The 19,961-nt window shown below is 39.0% G+C and overlaps 1 protein-coding gene across 7 annotated transcripts in view; it reads right to left on the reverse strand.

The window, feature by feature from the left end:
* Nucleotides 1-19,961, reverse strand: part of LOC103318176 (sodium/hydrogen exchanger 5-like) — a 723,013-nt gene that overhangs the window by 72,540 nt on the left and 630,512 nt on the right. For 4 of the 7 annotated variants that reach the window (XR_004345103.1, XM_031921535.1, XM_031921575.1 and 1 more), the window contains one exon: nt 7,760-7,909. Coding sequence is in view for 5 of the 7 variants with exons in the window: in XM_031921535.1 (XP_031777395.1) it covers nt 7,760-7,909 (150 nt within the window). In the remaining 2 variants the exon portion in view is untranslated. Of the gene's footprint in view, nt 1-7,735; nt 7,910-19,961 lie in introns of those variants that run through there. The other 3 variants (XM_031921614.1, XM_031921482.1, XR_004226475.1) reach the window with 2 other exon arrangements.

Below are 19,961 nucleotides of genomic sequence, written 5' to 3' on the forward strand. Positions count from 1 at the left end.
CTTTTCAGTAGGAAAACGTCTCTTGACCTCTCTCTCATTTGCCTGTGTAACATTTTCAGGCTCGATTCCTGTTGTCCGATGTTTTCTCGAATTGTATGCTTTGAGCAAGTTAGGTAGAATATCCAACCATTTATAGCTTCCTTGTTTGCTGAATTCTGTCCACATTGCATTTTTTAACGTTCTATTGAATCGTTTGCATATACTTGCATGAAGATTACTATGTGAAGAGTATAAGTGTATATTGTGCTTCTTCATAAGTTTTTGAAAAATTGAATTGTAAAATTCTTTTCCTTGGTCAGTTTGTAGATTCTTCGGTACTCGTCCTTCTTTCAGTATTGACTTCATAGCTGCAGTAACATCCTGGCCACTCTTCGACTTGACTGGCACGGCCCACGTGTACTTTGAAAATATGTCTATGACAGTGAGTAAGTAGCGGAAATCTTTGTTCTCGCTAGCGTAAGGAATCATTTCCACAAGATCACCTTGCCAAGTCTCATCTATTCCGCGTATATCATATTTTCTTCGCTTGTACCTGCGGCGTGCAGCTTTATGCAGCTCTTCAGCTACTTTTTGCTTTTCCATCTTCTTTGATTATAAAATTATTCAATTGACCAATAATATATTCAACGCTTGCGAAATTACGTTGAGAAATATCATTAAGATATTTTAATTTTTTGTCCACATCAGATTTAAGGCTTTCAACTTGCTCCCTATATTGGTCTATAAGTTCACCAATTCCAGTAATTTTAGAAGATATATAATTTACTTCCGTCTGCAGGATAACTTGCAGTGAATGCAAAGTGATTGCATCTTTTGGATTGCGTGGCTCTCCGAGATTACAGAGTCGCTTCTCCTCTAAGTCAAAATCGCCGTCTGATGTAAAATTAAAACCATTTCCTGGAGGCCCGCGACTCACTTGCTGCGAGCTCCCAAGTTTTCTTCCGAACACATCGAGACTCATGGTAGTACTGATGCAAAGAAGAAAGATGCGTATCAATATATATGCCCAGCTTCACGCAATTCTTCAATAATTGAATGAATTTCGTTGGTGTGATTGTTATTTCCAGCAGATCGTTCGGCAATCAATAATCGAAGTCGTTCGACAAGCTCATTTGGATCGTCCCAGTAGACAAGATCTATGGAAGAATTTTTCTTAGCTATTTTATATTTAGGTACAAGTCCTCCTCCGCTGCTGTTGTTCTTTTTACGTGGAGTGCTGCGGAACATTGGAGCTAAAATATTCTTATATTTATTACTTCTCGACATTCTTATAGATTCATCTTTGCTGAATTTTTTCCGATGAGCATTTGATGCTTCCAGAATCTTGCGATAATTTTCACGATCTGCTGAACTCAGAAGAAGATCATCCGGATATTTTTTACATAGCAATTCCATTAGTCCATTCGTTTTAGGATAACTTTCATTTCTGACTTTGACATATTTATCATCAAACTCTATTTCTGAATCACCAATCATATACACTCCATCAACCTTTCGCACTCCGTATATATTGTCAATTGTTCTACGGCTTTTATCTAACAATGATAAAAAATCTCCAGCTGATTCATTTTTTCCACTCGTAGATTTAAATGTAGAATTGGTTATTGTGTTAAAAGCATCATCATCATCATCATCATCATCATCATCATCATCATCATAATCATAAACAGTATAATCCATTAAACTTGATTTATTATTATTATTATTTTGATCGTTGAGCAAACTTGATCGATCGATTCTTGTTCGTTTTTTTCATTTTCTTACTGCTGTTTTTAACAAAAATGTGATTGGATGGTTGCTGCAGTGGACTTTCACTTTTCATCTCAACAAGTTTTTCAAGTGGTGTGACGACTGGTTTTAGAGTATCGCCGATGACTTTTTCAAAATCATCTTTCTCCTGTTTTAATAAAGTGTATTTTTTTTTAATAGCCTCACGAGCTCGCAAGAGCTCACTAAGAACATTCTTCTCTTTCTTGAAGTCTGACATGCTGACGTGGCGATGTCTACAACTGAACTGCAAGTTTGAGACTCATAATTCCTTTTTTATTGCAAAACAGTCAAATCCTTTTCTGTATCTACCCTCATTCATCGGTCTATCTTTGTCAATGACGATGAATCCATATCTATCATTCTTCCAACATTCAGAACAAAGATTCCGAAATTCATTGAAAGTTAAATCAGTATTCACATGATCTTCATAGATATGTTTAAGATTTACATCATCTTGTCGATAAATTACTAACAAATTGACATTATCCCTAATGAGATGTTTTCCTATATGAGCATAAGATTGACATAGATAGAAACTATCTACACTCTTATGTCTTCCCATACAGAAGAATGCTCTGACGTTATCCTGCTTCTCACATGCCACATCATCAAAAATCATAATTGAATTTGGTAGGGCTTCATCTGGAGATACTACAGATTCATGCTCACTAAACGGAAGATATGATACTCCTTCAATCGGATCCAAGACATTTTTGAGAAATTGATACTTTGGCTGATTCAAGGATTTAGAGTATACATATAAATTCTCAAATCTAAGACCATTGGGGTGTGTAATTAGAGCCAATAAACTATTTCCACAGTTTGATGGACCACAGAATACTGCTCGTATACTATCTGGTAGTAATTCCCCATGACGCTTCTTTCTCTTCTCTTTTCCAAAATCAAAATTCGTGACAGGGAGTTTGACGTTTTGCTCGGTAAAATCCATGTTCACGCAACAAAGTCACATTCAACATTGAGCTCTTGAAATATAAACGCTCGTTTTATACCATAAACGTCAGTTGTGAATCAACACTCGAAGAGAGATGATCATACACAAATCTCAGAAACAGCCGAAAGGCTATGGATTGCTTGATAAAGTTATCAATAACTTACCTGTTGAAATGCATCTTCCTGGATATCAATACTGCGGTCCCGGAACCAAATTAAAAAAGCGAATGAAAAGAGGAGATCCTGGTATTAATCCGCTTGATCTGGCATGTAAAAAACATGACATAGCTTACTCCGATAAAAACGGAGATCGTAAAGCTGCTGACAAGAAGCTTGCTGAGGAAGCTATGCAGCGTGTCAGAGCCAAGGATGCGAGTCTTGGTGAAAAAGCGTTTGCTTTTGCTGTTAACAGTGCTATGAAATTAAAAGGAAAAACTGGAATGGGACTGAAATTTAATAAGTTAGTGACTGTAGCTAAAAAATCAATGACAGCAAGTAAACATTCTCGCAAGGTTATTCAATCAGCGTTGAAGGGTGCACGTCAAGCTGTTAAAAGTGTAGGAGGAAAGAAAAAAGTTATCATTCCACGTGTTCTGCCGCTTCCAGCAAAAATTGGTGGAGTTCTTCCTTTTCTCATTCCATTGTTCGCAGGACTAAGTGCCACCGGTGCTCTAGCAGGAGGTGCTGCTGGAATAGCTAAAGCTGTTAATGATGCTAAAGCCGCGCAGAAAAATCATGAAGAAAGTAAGAGGCATAATAAGACCATGGAAGCTATTGCTTTAGGCAAAGGACTCCATCTTAAGCCCTATAAAACTGGGATGGGATTATTTATGACACCTCATATTGGTTGTGGCAGCAATCAAGTGAATAGAAAAAAAAAACTTCGATTTAACTTTGCCGAATCGTCCACTGACTGACTACGATCTAAAAAAATATGCTCATATGATGAAAATCTCAGATTTCCGAGGTGTTTTCATGAGAAATAATTTGCCTCCCAATGGTCCATGGTATAATGAATCTGCAGTGGTTAACTTGGATGACTATCAAAATAGAGGTACTCACTGGGTTTGTTATCGCAAGCAAGGTTCTGAAGTGCTTTATTTTGATAGTTTTGGTGATCTCAAACCTCCCAAGGATCTCATGATGTATTTTAACGTGAAAGAAGTGAAATACAATTACAAAAGATATCAAAATTTTGACTCATTCATATGTGGCCATCTTTGTCTCTACTTCTTAGCTGGAAGACTATAAAAAGAGGTGCTCGCAGCCGAATGAATTCATTATCATCCGATCAGTCATGGAAGATAGTTTCACTCTGAGTCTAACGGAAAAATCTTCTGTTCTAGAAGCACAATATTTCCCTTCAATCGAACTACCAGAGCATAAAAATTTTGTTTTGGGCTTAGTTGAACTTTTAACATTCAACTCTATTCCAAACGTTGACTCATCAAACAATAAAGTTCATTTGAATGGTGAATTTATTATTATTCCAACTGGCAGTTACGAGATTGATGCTCTTGATCAATTTTTACAAGCAGCTTTGAAAGCTAAAGGAATTAATTTTTCCTTGAAAGCTAACAACAATACTCTCAGAAGTGAAATTACTTGCAGTCATCCCTTAGATTTCAGACCACACGATTCAATAGGTCGTCTCCTTGGCTTCACTCCTCGTATTCTCAAAGTTAAAGATCTTCACAGCTCTGATTTACCTGTGAAAATATTGAAAATCAACGCACTGCGAGTAGAGTGCAACATCACTGCAGGTGCTTACATCAATGACAAAAGAGTTCACACAATCCATGAGTTCTTTCCCCGCGTGCCTCCAGGATATAAAATCATAGAAGTTCCGTCTCATGTCATATATCTACCGCTCAGCGTCAAGTGCATAGATCATCTACAAATTCGAATCGTCGATCAGGATGGAAATTTGGTGAATTTTCGAGGAGAGGAAATCACTATTAGACTCCACATCAAATCTGTATAATGGGCATCGTTTACAATTCTGGATCATATATAAGTCAGTCATCATGGCAACCAGTCATCAGTCGACCGAAGAAACTCAAACCGTTAACACGCAAGAGCATTCAGTTTCTGAAAAGTCTAGGACTAAAAGTTCGTGGAAAAAATTCACGTGTATAATTTTTTGCTGCTTCCAGAAAAATGGACGAAATTCTAAGCATTCAATCAGGTGTCGTATTCGATGAGTCTATTGCTCATTACGAAGTACACGCACATCAGCCATACTCATCATTAAGCTTTGACAACAGCGATGAAATTCGTATTTCTATCCAACATCAAGATCTATGTCTCCTGCCATCACGTAGTTCTATCCATGTATGTGGAAAATTGAAACTCAAAACTGGTTCATCAGCTCCAGCTAAAACTACATTCGTGAACAATGGCATTTGTCATCTGTTTGATGAAATTCGTTATGAAATTAATGCTGTGGAGATAGATAAAAGTAAAAATGTTGGTTTGAGCAGTCTTATGAAAGGATGGACTTCATTTAATTCGAATCAGAGTAATATGCTAGAAAATGCAGGCTGGCTTGGCAATGAAGAAAACGTCAAATCGTTTGTCGATGAAAAGGGAAACTTTGACGTTGCGATTCCGCTGAGTATGATCATGGGCTTTGCAGAAGACTATAAAAAAATTATAGTTAACATGAAGCATGAGCTCATTCTTACAAGATCGAGAAGTGACTTGAACGCAATAATCCAGGAAGGTACTACGACATCTGGTGTAACTGCTTATGAAGATTGCGAAGTAAAAATATCGAAGATAGAATGGTTAATGCCATATGTCATTGCATCTGATAAACAAAAAATTCAGCTATTGAATTTCATTGGTAAAGATAATCCCATCTCTATGTGTTTTCGTTCTTGGGAGATATTTGAATATCCTCTTCTCCCAAGCACGAATAAACACGTCTGGACAGTGAAAACATCAAATCAACTGGAGAAACCACGTTTTGTAATTCTCGGACTACAAACAAAGAGAAAAGCTGTAAGAACTGCAAATGCGAGTAGATTTGATCATTGCGAGATAAGTAATGTGAAACTTTTCTTAAATTCACAATATTATCCATACAACAATATGAATCTCGACATATATAACAATCAGTATGCGATTCTCTATGATATGTATGCTAATTTTCAAAAATCATACTATGGAAGAGATCCACAGCCGATGCTGACAAAATCTATGTTCATCGAGAATGAACCGCTAATAGTTATTGACTGTTCACGACAAAACGAATCTCTCAAGAACGCTCCTGTTGATGTACGTCTAGAGTTTGAGGCTAAAAAGGATTTTCCCGCAGACACTTCAGCCTACTGCATGATCTTACACGATCGTATCGTTCAGTACAATCCCATCAGTGGGGATGTCAAGAAACTCGTCTAGATTGCACAAAAAAAAAAAAAATGGAGTATGCAGTAGACATGACTGGTTTCAAGCAAACCGGAGAAGATTATATTCTAAAGGAAATTGCAATCATTCCTCTCAACGATAATAGTGAGCCTATTGTTCTAATATTTAAAAATCCCTTCCCCTGGAAAAAACTCTCTGACAAAATACAAAGGGAAAACAACTGGCTTAAACATAATCATCATGGCATGAACTGGAAAACCGATGGACATGACTACTCTCAAATTGGAAACTTGCTTCGTGACGCTTTGCATGATGCATCAAAAATTTTTGTCATGGGTACAATAAAACAGAAATGACTTCAACGATTCAAATTTCCAGTTCACAACATTGAACAATATGACTATCCGTCAAAACCATCTTTTAAGTGCGTCACAGTATGCACATATCATAATCCAAGCTATAAGACGACCTGTGCATTGCACAACGTCAAACTTATGAAATTGTTCTATCTGCATAAACTGTAAAGTAAAAAAAAAAATTAAAGAAAAAATGAAAAAAAAGTAGAGAAAGTTATAGGCATTCCAAAACATAATGGAGAGAGGAAAAATTATCCCACTCTCTCATCGGGTACTAAAACACTCTGAGAGGAGAGGGGGTGTTTTAGTATCTTGAAGAGAGAGAGAGGGGATCCCTCCTCTTCCATCGGGTACCAAAACACTCTGAGAGGAGAGGGGGGTGTTTTAGTATGCCTATGTTTTGGTATGCCTATAGCCTATCTACTTATATTAAATCATTTAAATAGTCCTTTTCATGATTATCCCCAGCATCATCTGATCTGGACCACTTCCGAAAATTTTCATTTAGCATTTTTATACATCTAACCATTCTCCCGTCCTTTTCCGTACCTTCTCGACCTCTCCGTGTTGTCTGACTTTGTCAGGCGACAATCTCTTACCATTTACTTAAAATATACAAAAACGCAATAAGCTTATTCATGCTTTCTCATTCATACAACCTTGGGAGCACTCTACCCTGCAAGCGTAGCTTGTAAAACAAACAAGTGTGATTCCGCTTGACACTTGTTTATATTATTTATCATAATTATGATTTCCCTCAAATCATACTTACAACCAACATCAACTAGGTAAAACTATTGGAATCTAAAGCAGTATTAACAAAAACAATAGAGGTTTACAAGAACACCGAGTCCACTAGCCTTAGATCAAGTAAGTGGTAGAGATTGAAATAAAAACTAATTGGGAAATAAGGAAATCAATCGAGATTATATATCGATATAAATAATTATGCATATAAGAAACAGAATTTGATTCTAATACAAAATCAAGATACATTAGAAGTTATGCGAATGAATCGCAGATCGAGTTCTAGATGGAGATGGTAATTAAGTTAAAGTTAATAATATAGATGACAAAATGTAATCATAAAATAGCACATCAGAATTTAAGAGTCCAGAAGCCTAATGAACATAATAACATAACATCTCCCTAGTATAGCTGTAAAATGCTGACGCATCGAGATTTAAAGAAAATTTCAGCATGACTCACTATGGGGGCGAACCAAGGCAAAGAATAATGGCGTGGGTCAAAACGCGACAAATAATGTTAGTAATAAATTAATTTACTTGTATTATATAACTTTTTTATACCCAAGAATGCCGTGTATGGTGAACTGGATATAAGGTAGTCCTTGTTAGAGCACCAGGCTGGAAATTCGTTTTGTTTTAAAGGACGTGTAGAATCTTCTTCTCTTTTCCATGGTAAAACAGTTTCTGTAGCTGTGGGTGTTATTATATCTCCTAAAAGATATCACAAAATTAAGTTTCAAACAATCAGTTTATTAGCAAGTCATCTTATATCGCGTAAAAATTCGTTAAATAATTGGATTTAAAAAAAATTTAGGTGCAATAGATTAACTGTTGTAAGTCAGATTGTTTGGATAATCAAGCCAACGCTTTGGACATAAAAATGTATCCTTTGTCTAGACTGAAATTGGTCGATGACAAGTAAAACATTGTTACATGGTTAAGTTACAGTATACAAGTTTTCAAGCATTATTTAAAAAACAATTATTATAAGCTAAGTATGATCAAGACGGTAAGTGACTAAAGTTTGTTACTGTGATAAATATTTAAGAGTAAGAAAAATTGTGATAGTATCCGTGGCTTAGTTAGCTAAGGCGTATGTACGGTACAGGCACCGTGTGTAGGCAAATTCCAGTAACAGTAGGGAGTCGCCTCACTGTATAGGCAACATACGACTGTTCAGGAACGCGATAGTCTGGCTACAAATACAGTAGTCCAAAAATTCTCAGGTATCAGGGTTGGCAGTTCAGGCTAAAGCATTTCCACACCAAGGTGGTAAGCATGTTCCTGCAAAAACCTAGTCACTGGGTGTACGAGTAGAACATCAGGGTAAAAAAGAATAAAACAGTAAGGAAAATTAGTTTAGAAAAATTTCTATTACAGTCGTACGTACAGAATAGAAGAAAAATCACTAAAACTAGAGGAATAAGCCAGACACAAAGGAGGAAGAATGTAAGAGAGCTTATGTAGCAGACATACAAAATAGAAGTGTTTGTGTTTTTATTATGTGGCGTAGGCAGAGCAAGCTCTGCACGAGTGGCCCTGCGACACCAGATCCATACAGGCAACATCGTTAAACAATACTTCCGTGGGGCTCGTTAATTAGCCCAGTTGGCTGTTACTTTAAAGTTTGACATTATCATACATTCCCTATTCAATAAGGTGATTAGGGGTTCACGATCTAACACGTCTTCATCATTTTGCATCATCCGACCGTCTGCTTTCTGCAGCATCTCCCGGTTGTCTACTTCTAACCCCGACACCTACGTTCCTCTGCATCGGGTAAGCGAGTCTGAGCTCAACTTAGTTTACCTACGTTCCTCAGCATCGGTCTGAGGAGCACTTACAAGGAGGCATTGGGGAGTCAGGGTCTTGGATTTCGATGAAACTTGGTGGGATTGCTCATTATATAGTAAAAATAGGGTAGATAAAGCCCTGTAGGCCAATACGTCTTCTATAAAAGTTACAGCTATATAAAGTTTCAAATTTGAGTATATTCAACAATAAATCTAATACAATGTCACTTTTTCATTAATAAGCTTTATCACACCCTTATACCTATCACTACTCACTTTTCTGTAATTAAATAGATAAAAGTGTATATTATTTCATAAAAGGGTCCGTTGTCTACTATAGTTTATACTTATAAACTGGAAAGATACACAGAAATCCGATTCAAAATAAAAAAAGACACAATTTCTCATAATCGCTTACCTTCTTTAGATATTTTTTCACAAAATAACAATTACCTTCTTTCTAGGCTCAATATATGATATTCATACGCGATTAACGAATATCTACTACTAAATAAGGACCTTCATATTGGTCTTTTAACATATGAATTTTCCCTCCTTTTAATAGCCAAATATAATCGCCGATTTTAAAATTTTACGGATTTGCGTTCCGATCATATTAATATTTAGTTCTCCATTTCGCTGCAATCAATTTCTCACGTGCAATATCTTAAATATTATTTAACCAGATTGTCAGTTCGATAATATAATTATTGCGCCAAAAGTGCAAATGAAACGCTTAATCAAAGCATGCGCTACTGATCGCGCGGTGGCGTCTTTAAGTGCTATTGCAAGGGAGTATTTATTAAGACAGCATAGTATGGTTAATATATTGTCATGCTCGTCCTCGGTCCTAGGGAAGTGTCCGACTAAATCCATGGCAATCTTTTCAAAGGGTTGGACAGGTGTATCGGTTATAACCATGCAATTTTTGGTTTTGACCCGAACTAATTTTTTAAATTGGCAAGGTAAGTATTTACGGATATACATTTGTATGTCGATTTTCATATTTTCCCAATAAAAATTTTGCTTTATGCGTTTATAAGTTTTATTTACACCCTTATGTCCGCCTGTAGTGGAACAATGAGCTTCCTCGATATTTTTTACACGGCCGCTTAAACGTGGATAAGTAATGGTGCCCTTGCAATTTATTATCTTAACTTGCAATCCTTTCTACACGGTTCTTATTGTATCAATTACATCGTCCCAACGGACATTCTCAATCGAAATACTTTTTACGAAACTAATAGATTTTATTTGTTCTTCATAATAAACAATTTTAATTGTTTTAAACCGGCAGTCAAATTTTTAGTAATTTTAGAGATTCTTTCGCGTTCGACTCCCCGTAATATTATCATAAAGTGATATCGATTACTTTTTGGCATTACTCTCAATTCTCCCGGGGACAAGTTATGTAATCGTGGTAACTCAATTCGATCTGCCAGGGGCCGCGCTCCCTGAGCACAAGGCTTGTTCGTAGAAGATAAGAAGTATAGATAGTTATCTTTCCGCATAAACAATTATTCACGACTCTCTGCAAAAATTTTACCGTAACCTTTGCGACGTTTCTGAAGGTTAATATCCCAAGCAAAGTCATTGAGAATGTTAATTTGCTTATGAATAATTCATTATCGTTATAATATTTTTGGTTTCGATATTTTTGGAATCGTCAGGCTCTTGCGTGACTTCTTCTGCGTTTGGAAAATCAGTAACTATCTCGCTTAACTTAGAGTTCGCTATCGTTTTTCCTACTTCGCTTATCTTTTTATTATTTTTTCCTATCCCGACCTTTCCCCTAAGTTCCTTTGTCTTTCCGGTTTTATTGGTATTTTTTCTCCGAATGTCTCGATAGTCCGGCCTACTTAATTTTCCTGTACGTGTTCGTGTCATTCGACCCGTCGTCATTCCTTCCGTCTCGGGTGCGCTGGTCTGTGAAGTCTCTCTCGTAACTGTCTCTACGTTAATGTCCGCGATTTCAATAATATGCATTACCGATTCGGTAGTTTTATCTATCGGATTCCAAGAAAGAGCGTCAGCATTAAGATTGGTTCGACCTGGTATATATATTATGTCGAAATTATAATCAGATAACTATAATCTCCATCGTGTTGCACGTGAGTCTGGATTCCGAGAATCCTTCCACCAGCATAACGGCTGATGATCCGTACAAATTGTAAATTTAGTGCCCAACGAATAATGTCTAAAATGGCGAATACCGAAAACCATTGCTAATGCTTCTCTGGAATACGAATACGTGTCGTAACGGATTTCCGCGTCATTTAATACTCGAGAAGCATACGCGATCGGGCGGTCTTGACCTATTGTGCCTTGAGAGAGCACTGCACCGTTACAGGTTAAACTAGCGTTGGTAGTAAGTATGAACAGTTTTGAAAAATCAGGGAAAATTAATACCGGTTTTTTGAACAACTTTTCTCGTAATATATCGAAAACTTCTTGTGCCTTATCATTCCATTCAAAAGGCACATTTTGTTTGAATAAATTACTTAATGGTTTAGCTATTTTTGAAAACCCCTCGATAAACCTTCTATAATAACCGGCTAATCCTAAGAATTGTCGTATATTTTTCACAGTTTTTGGTCGTGGAAATTTTCTTACGGCTTCTACCTTTTTAGGATCCGGACAGATTCCCCGATTGCTTATTAAATACCCAATGAAACTTACTTCTGTACGAAGAAAGTCGCATTTATTAGATGATAACTTAAAATTGACGACTTTTAATCTCCTCAATAATTTTGCAAATTTGTCATTATGTTCCTCTACCGTTTTCGTGTATATAATGATATCGTCGAAATACACGCATTCGTCTAAGGGCCAGAATTTAATTTTTCCGCGTCTTCAGGTGAGATAAGGTGTGGGCTCACGGGTTTCTTTTTCTCTTTCATGGGTGTGTTATAAATGATTCTGTTTACGCACCGCATAAACGTAGCAGGCATAAAATTTAGGCCTTGAGGGTAAACTTTCCATTCATAAAATCCTGCGTTCATTACGGTGAATGCAGTTTTATGGCAATCATCGGGGTGTAAAGGTATTTTTTGATAATAACCCGACGCGAGGTCCAAAACAGTAAAATATTCCGAACCGCCGAGTTGATCGAAAATATCTTGTATATTTGGCAGTGGGTAATTGTCTGCTAACGTAACTTTATTTAATTTACGATAATCTAAAACAATTTGATATCTTGGATTACCGTGGCTGTCATCCTTTTTGCGTAAACACCAAAGGGGACTATTATAATCGGAATTAGAAGGTGAGATAAGTCCACCATCGAGAAACTCTTTTATTTTCTCTATGATAGGCCCTCTGTGTGCCCTTGGAGGAAGGTAAGTTTTGACATTTACAGGGCGATTGTCTATAGTCGGTATACGATGTTGGATTATATGAGTGGTCGTGAGTTTTTCTCCCGGTAAATGAAATTCTTCATGATAGGTGTCAATGAGCTGCAACCGTTGTGCCATACTTGTTATTTCTTCCTTGGATTTACGCCTTCGATTAATACATTGAGCTTTCATTTTTTTCTTCATAGATTAAGGCTCGTTCGAGATCGACAAGAACCAATAATCGATCCAATGAGTAATCAATACTCTCTACGGGAAAAACGTCCCGATCTTTCTCATTCACAAATTGATGCCATATAATTCTCCCGTACTTGACCATTACTTCTTTGATGCTGTCACTTTCGCATATATTTTCAATATTTCTTTCATCTTCATAATCGGCCGCACAGTCTTTCTCACTATCTTCTTCACTCTCGGATTTATTTTCAATTTCGTTATCAGTCCCAAAATTGTTTGTTAATTCTTCATCTGGACAAGCGTCGTCGCACTCAACTCTGAACACTTTTTCAGCGTCGTTTTTATTACTTTTATTTATATTTAAATTTTCAATTACACTTTCCATCTCATTTATTTTATGAGCTTGTACAATAATCATCATTATTTAAATTAATCCCTGTTTCTAATAGGGACTCCTTGATTATTTCCTCCCTCCGAATCTCCAGGCTCGGTGGATTCTCAACGCTCTGCGACGACGTTTCTCGTATACGCGCACAATTCAGGATTTCACTTTCTCGTGGAACACTTGCTTCGTCTTTCTTCGCGGAACTGGTTGCACACGAATAACTTCAGCCCAAATGTTCAGACCGTGAATATAGCCGCACATATTGCTTTCTCACATACAGATCAGTAGGATCACTGATGTGATCAAACATATACTGACCAGCAGGACAACGGAGGTGATTTCATTTTTTTTTTTCTATTTAATATCAACTGGCGCGGTAATAATAGACAGGGTATACAGAGTGGCCGATGACGACGTCCAGGTGCACTCCATAGTATTTCGTGTCTGGGTATAAAAATCATTCAACGCCGGTGTCTAGGTGTACAGGGTGGCCAATGAGGAGGTCTAGGTGGAGCGCTCCGTGGTTTTTGGTGTCCAGATAAAAAAATCATTTAAGGACGGCGTCTAGGTGGCGTGATCTGTAGTTATTTGTGTCTAGCTGTAGAAAACATTCGAGGGCGGTGTCTAGGTGTACAGACTGACCGATGACGAGGTCTAGGCAGAATGTCACGCGGTTTTTGGAGTGTAGTTAAATAAATCATATAAGGACGGCGGCTAGGTGTACAGGGTAGCTGATGACGAGGTCTAGGTAGTGCGCTCCGTGGTTTTTAGTGTCCAGGAAAATAAATCATTCAAGGGCGGTGTCTAGGTGTACAGGGTGGCCGATGACGAGATCTCGGTGTCGCGATCCGTGGTTTTTATGTATAGGTGTAAAAATTATTCAAGGGCGGAGTCTAAGTGTACAGAGTGGCCAATAACGACGTCTAGGTGATGCGCTTCATGGTATTTGGTGTCTGGGTATAAAAATCCTTCGAGATCGGTGTTTAGGTGTACAGGCTGACCAATGACGACGTCTAGGTGATGCGCTTTATGGTATTTGGTATCTGGGTATAAAAATCATTTAAGGACGGCGTCTAGGTGGTGCAATCTATGGTTTTTTGTGTGTAGCTGTAGAAATCATTCGAGGAAAGTGTCCAGGTAATAGGGTGGCCAATAACGACGTCTAGGTGATGCGCTTCATGGTATTTGGTGTCTAGGTGTAGAAATCCCTCGAGAGCGGTGTCTAGGTGTACAGGCTGACCGATGACGAGGTCTAGGCAGTTTGTCACGCGGTTTTTGGTGTCTAGGTAAATAGATCATATAAGGAAGGCGTCTAGATGTACAGGGTACTGATGACGAGGTCTAGGTTGAGCGCTCCGTGGTTTTTGGTGTCTAGGTGTAAAAATCCTTCGAGGGCGGTGTCTAGGTGTACAAGGTGGCCGTTGACGAGGTCTAGGTGATGCGCTTCATGGTATTTGGTGTCTAGGTATAAAAATCATTCAATAGCGGTGTCTAGGTGTACAGGGTGTCCGATGACGACGTCTAGGTGATGCGGTTCATGGTATTTGGTGTCTGGGTATAAAAATCATTTAAGGACGGCGTCTAGTTGGTGCAATCTATGGTTTTTTGTGTGTAGCTGTAGAAATCATTCGAGGAAAGTGTCCAGGTAATAGGGTGGCCAATAACGACGTCTAGGTGATGCGCTTCATGGTATTTGGTGTCTAGGTGTAGAAATCCCTCGAGAGCGGTGTCTAGGTGTACAGGCTGACCGATGACGAGGTCTAGGCAGTTTGTCACGCGGTTTTTGGTGTCTAGGTAAATAGATCATATAAGGAAGGCGTCTAGATGTACAGGGTACTGATGACGAGGTCTAGGTTGAGCGCTCCGTGGTTTTTGGTGTCTAGGTGTAAAAATCCTTCGAGGGCGGTGTCTAGGTGTACAATGTGGCCGTTGACGAGGTCTAGGTGATGCGCTTCATGGTATTTGGTGTCTAGGTATAAAAATCATTCAATAGCGGTGTCTAGGTGTACAGGGTGTCCGATGACGACGTCTAGGTGATGCGGTTCATGGTATTTGGTGTCTAGGTATAAAAATCATTCAATAGTGGTGTCTAGGTGAACAGGGTGGCCGATGACGACGTCTAGGTGATGCGCTTTATGGTATTTGGTGTCTGGGTATAAAAATCATTTAAGGACTGCGTCTAGGTGGCGCGATCTGTGGTTTTGTGTGTGTAGCTGTAGAAATCATTGGAGGAAAGTGTCCAGGTAACAGGGTGGCCAATAACGACGTCTAGGTGATGCGCTTCATGGTATTTGGTGTCTAGGTGTAAAAATCATTCAATAGCGGTGTCTAGGTGAACAGGGTGGCCGATGACGACGTCTAGGTGATGCGCTTTATGGTATTTGGTGTCTGGGTATAAAAATCATTCAAGAGTGGTGTCTAGGGTTACAGGATGGCCGATGACGAAGTCTAGGTTGAGCACTCCGTGGTTTTTGGTGTCTAGGTGTACAAGGTGGCTGGTGACGAGGTCTAGGTGGCGCCATCTGTGGTTTTTTGTGTGTAGCTGTAGAATTCATTCGAGGAAAGTGATCATATAAGGAAGGTGTCTAGATGTACAGGGTACCGATGACGAGGTGTAGGTGGTGCGATCCGTGGTTTTTTGTGTTTAGGTATACAAATTATTCAAGATGGTGTCTAGGTGTACAGGGTGGCCGATGACGACGTCTAGGTGATGCGGTTCATGGTATTTGGTGTCTAGGTATAAAAATCATTCAATAGCGGTGTCTTGGTGAACAGGGTGGCCGATGACGACGTCTAGGTGATGCGCTTTATGGTATTTGGTGTCTGGGTATAAAAATTATTTAAGGACTGCGTCTAGGTGGCGCGATCTGTGGTTTTTTGTGTGTAGCTGTAGAAATCATTCGAGGAAAGTGTCCAGGTAACAGGGTGGCCAATAACGACGTCTAGGTGATGCGCTTCATGGTATTTGGTGTCTGGGTATAAAAATCATTCAAGAGTGGTGTCTAGGGTTACAGGATGGCCGATGACGAGGTCTAGTTCTTTTTTTATCTGTAATTTCGTTTTGGAATATATCAAACTCGCCTAACCTTTTACTTTTCCAAAAGTCAAGTTTTTTAGAGATTATCATTTTTTTTTTTATAAATTTATGATTATTATAATTTGAATTTTAAAAGTTTTATAAGATTCCAAACTCAAGCGGTTTTTTTGTGTTTCAAAAATGTTTTCCGGCTGATTGATGCACCAGAAAGGTAATGATAAATAACCTGTTAAGTCCTAGACGTGGCGGTCTTCATCGTACAGTAACGTTTCTCGGTTACTTAGAATATCGGAGCACGGAAGGTAACAATTACTCACGATATAGAGAATATAAGCGCCGACGGTGCTTAGCTATCTCCGCGATCTTGAGGTACAGCGGGAGATAACTATCCGTGAACACTTTTAAAAGTGTATACTTAAAAGAATGGGGAAAATAGCGAAAGAGAGAGATATATTGAGGCCTATTGCCGTATCGAAAGATACCGTACTTACATTTTCTTTTATTATCGGGTTCGAACGGCTCTGCCACCTGCTCCTCTTCTCAGTTATATAATTCGACGGGACTGGATTGACGCAATAGGCTGGGATACTCTCAAAAGAATTCCACTCATGTGTACACTGAAATTTGTCTAATTGACTTTGATTTGTTTAGAAGATAGTTCGTTACACACACGAGTATTAAAATTATTTAAAACAGAAAGAACAAAGAGCGTTTGTAATCGCAATTGGACTATACAAGAAACAAATTGATGGATTTTATTTGTAAGTGCCGCACGAATAATTTCAAGAAAATGGAAAAGTACGAGAGTCGATAAGGAAACGGGCAGAGCTTCCGCATGATCCAAGTAACTTTGAAAATTAAGCGTCTCTCGACTTGCGCCCCAAGTTTTATATATCCTCAGCATCTTTGTGTTCCTCTTTCTCTAATCTTCCGGAGGGGTGAGTACTTGACCAGTTAGATGCTTTGACGTAGATGTTCTCCTCTCGGTGTTTGAATTTTGGAGTAGTGTGGACCAATCAGAATTTTGCTACTAGTCGATAAGAACTTCTACTCTTCTAGTAATGCAACCGATCTTATTCTCGCCTTTCGATGTGTTCCCGCGCTCCATTATCTGGTTTATCGCGACTTCTACGACCTGCTCCGGGTTCGATCTGTACGTTCGCCATGGATTAAGCTGCGTATGTCGACGACTTCTCAGCTTCGGGACACGTGCTCTTGTCGTGTTGTAATATTACATATTCTTGCTGTAATATTATATATACTCTACTGCGTGTGGATGTAATGGAGACATTGCCTCCTGCGAATCTATGCGTAAACTCCTTATCTTGACTTTGCGGCTTCTTCTCTTTTCTATCTTCTCTTTTCATTCGTGAACGTCATTCTTATCGTAACTTCGTTGTTGTATTATTAACATTTTTGTAGGGAGTATTCCATCTTGTTGTCGATAAATGCTTGAAAGTGCTGATTTCACGCCGTCGTCGCCTATACGACCTCCGCAGGCGTGTTCGACCCCACGTGCTGATAACGAGAATGACAAGTCGTGTTCGGAAGAAGATTTTATTTCGTCGCCAGATGTCGATGCTTCTAATCGGGCTTTTATCGGACGATCATATCCGAGAAGTGATTTGGTACGTGTGATTCATCGTAATTATGCTGTGGCGAACGAAGCTGTGCAGTGTGCTATTGATGCACGATCAGTATCTGAAAGTAGTGACGAAGATGATGAACCTGCCAATAGCACAGCTACAGCAGCAGCAGCGGCAGCCTCTACAAACAATGCTCAGCGCGCAGCAATACAAAACTTTTACTCGCGGCCCGTCCCAGAGGCCGAGCGTTCTTATCATCAGATCGTCGATCGCGCCCGAATGACGTATCATCGGTACGATGAAAGAGATGCTTTAGACAATAGCATAAATGAGCGTAAGTTTAATCTTTATTTCTGATATTTTATAGTTTGACTAAATTTTCAATTTACAACATTTTTTTTCATTTTTTTTTTAAGAAATGTTATAAGACGAGTCGAAAATGGCACCGATTCCATAGAGCCGTTCAACGCGCCAAATTTAGAGGTTTATATTGATCGTATATACAACGTGCGTAGAGCCCAAGAGTTGCGATGGTTGTATACACAGGCCGAAGACGAAAATTCTCCTCTGTATACGGCGCCGGACATCGTAGATTTACTGGACCGTGTTCATAAAAGTTTTAATGGACCGCCAGAAGAATGAATTCAAAAGAAAACATTTATTACTTCGCGCATGTGTGTTTTTAAAACTAAATAAAAATAATGACTATATAAAATAATAGACTTGTTTTTTTTTTTTTGTAAAACTATTATTGCAGCAGCCTGTAGTGCCTCGATATCGCCGGAGTTTCAAATGCAGAACCGTGTCGACGATTTCGACTTATCCGAAAGTGTCATAAATGCTGCTGTAAACACGTCAACACAGATAGGCGGGGGATCAGAGGTACGTCGTCGGCCTCGTCGTCAAAGTAGCGATAATGACAGCTCTACCACCCGAAGCAGCAGTGGCAGTAGATATCGCAGCTGCAGCAGCAGCAGCCGTAGCAGCAGCGGCACCCGTTGTAGCAGCAGCAGCAGCAACCGGAGTAGTAGTGGTGAGCGTAGTATACATAGCGAAAGTAGTGTGCATCGTGAGGAAAGTGCGCATAGCGGTGACGAGCAACGTGTACACAGCTATAATGATAGCGTCGAGGGTAGCGTTAGAGAAAACGATAATAATATGGGAATTCAAGGTCCAGGTGTTCGATTTGTCATCATAGAAGAGCGTAATCACTATGTACGTACATTTCGTGTAAATGGTGTGCGAACAGTCATGCGTGTGTTAGAGACTATGCCTGAAAATTTTGATCCTATTTTGTGGCTTGAGTTAGTAATGCACGATATTCACGCGTATTTAGTATCAATGGCGGGCAGTAGTGATTTGATAGGCGTTACGATAAATAGTGAAAATTTCGCACGCGGTTCAGCTGGTATTTCCCTACGGCCAGTCGCAAATTTTTTCGTGGATGATTTATGGATGCTTGTCAGCGGAGTAACGCAGAGCAATGAAAATTTCGAAATAGACAATAATTTTGCTATTGAAGCTACGTACGTGGAAGTGCCACTTGGGGCTGGACGAAAGAAAAGTTTTGGTATAAATATGCTGGGTCAACGGTCTTTAATTTCCATCATTCGAAATTCTGATAATTTGTGCTTGCCGCGAGCATTAGTTGTTGGTGAGGCTTTTGTTAACTTAAAAGAAGACGCGACTGACACGACGAAAAAAGCATGGACTGTAATACGTGACAGTCGTCGCGCCTTACAAAAGGAACGCGCGTTAGAGTTAACTGCTGCAGCTGGCGTTACAATACCGCCGGCTGGGTGTGGGTTTCGCGAAATTCAAAAATTGCAATACTATTATGCGCGAAAGAATATAGCGATAGTCGTGTACGATAGTCAAACTTTTGGTTCTGGGGAGGCTCCTTTTTTCGACGGTCGCCTTATGTTATACAATCTTCTATCACCGAAAGTCGTTAATATTTGTCACGATGCAGCCGTGCATCATTTTGATACAATTTTGAATTTAACGGGTGCTGCTAAAAGTAAAGTTTTTTGCGACCGTTGTAATAAAAAGTATCAGTACGTTGATCGACACGTGTGTAACTCGATATGCCTTCGTTGTTTTGTTACACCTAGTTGTAGCAAAGACGACATTCAGCTGATTAAGTGCAACGACTGCTTTAGAAGTTTTTTCGGAAACACTTGTTTTCAGAATCATAAAACGGTGGGGTCGTATAAAAAGCGAAATAAGAAAATTTGCGATTTGTTGAAAATATGTCAAACATGTCAGAAACGCGAACACATACATCGTGGAAAGCATCAATGTGGTATTTTATTTTGTAAAATTTGTCGGTCATGGCACTCTACAAACGCCACGTGTTACATGCAGATTGTGCGCGCTCCAAAACAACTAAAAGAATCACAAATATGAAACAAACCACTGTTGTCAAATCA

Source organism: Nasonia vitripennis (genome assembly GCF_009193385.2).
Source record: "Nasonia vitripennis strain AsymCx chromosome 1 unlocalized genomic scaffold, Nvit_psr_1.1 chr1_random0002, whole genome shotgun sequence".
NCBI classification, from domain to species: Eukaryota; Metazoa; Arthropoda; class Insecta; order Hymenoptera; family Pteromalidae; genus Nasonia; species Nasonia vitripennis.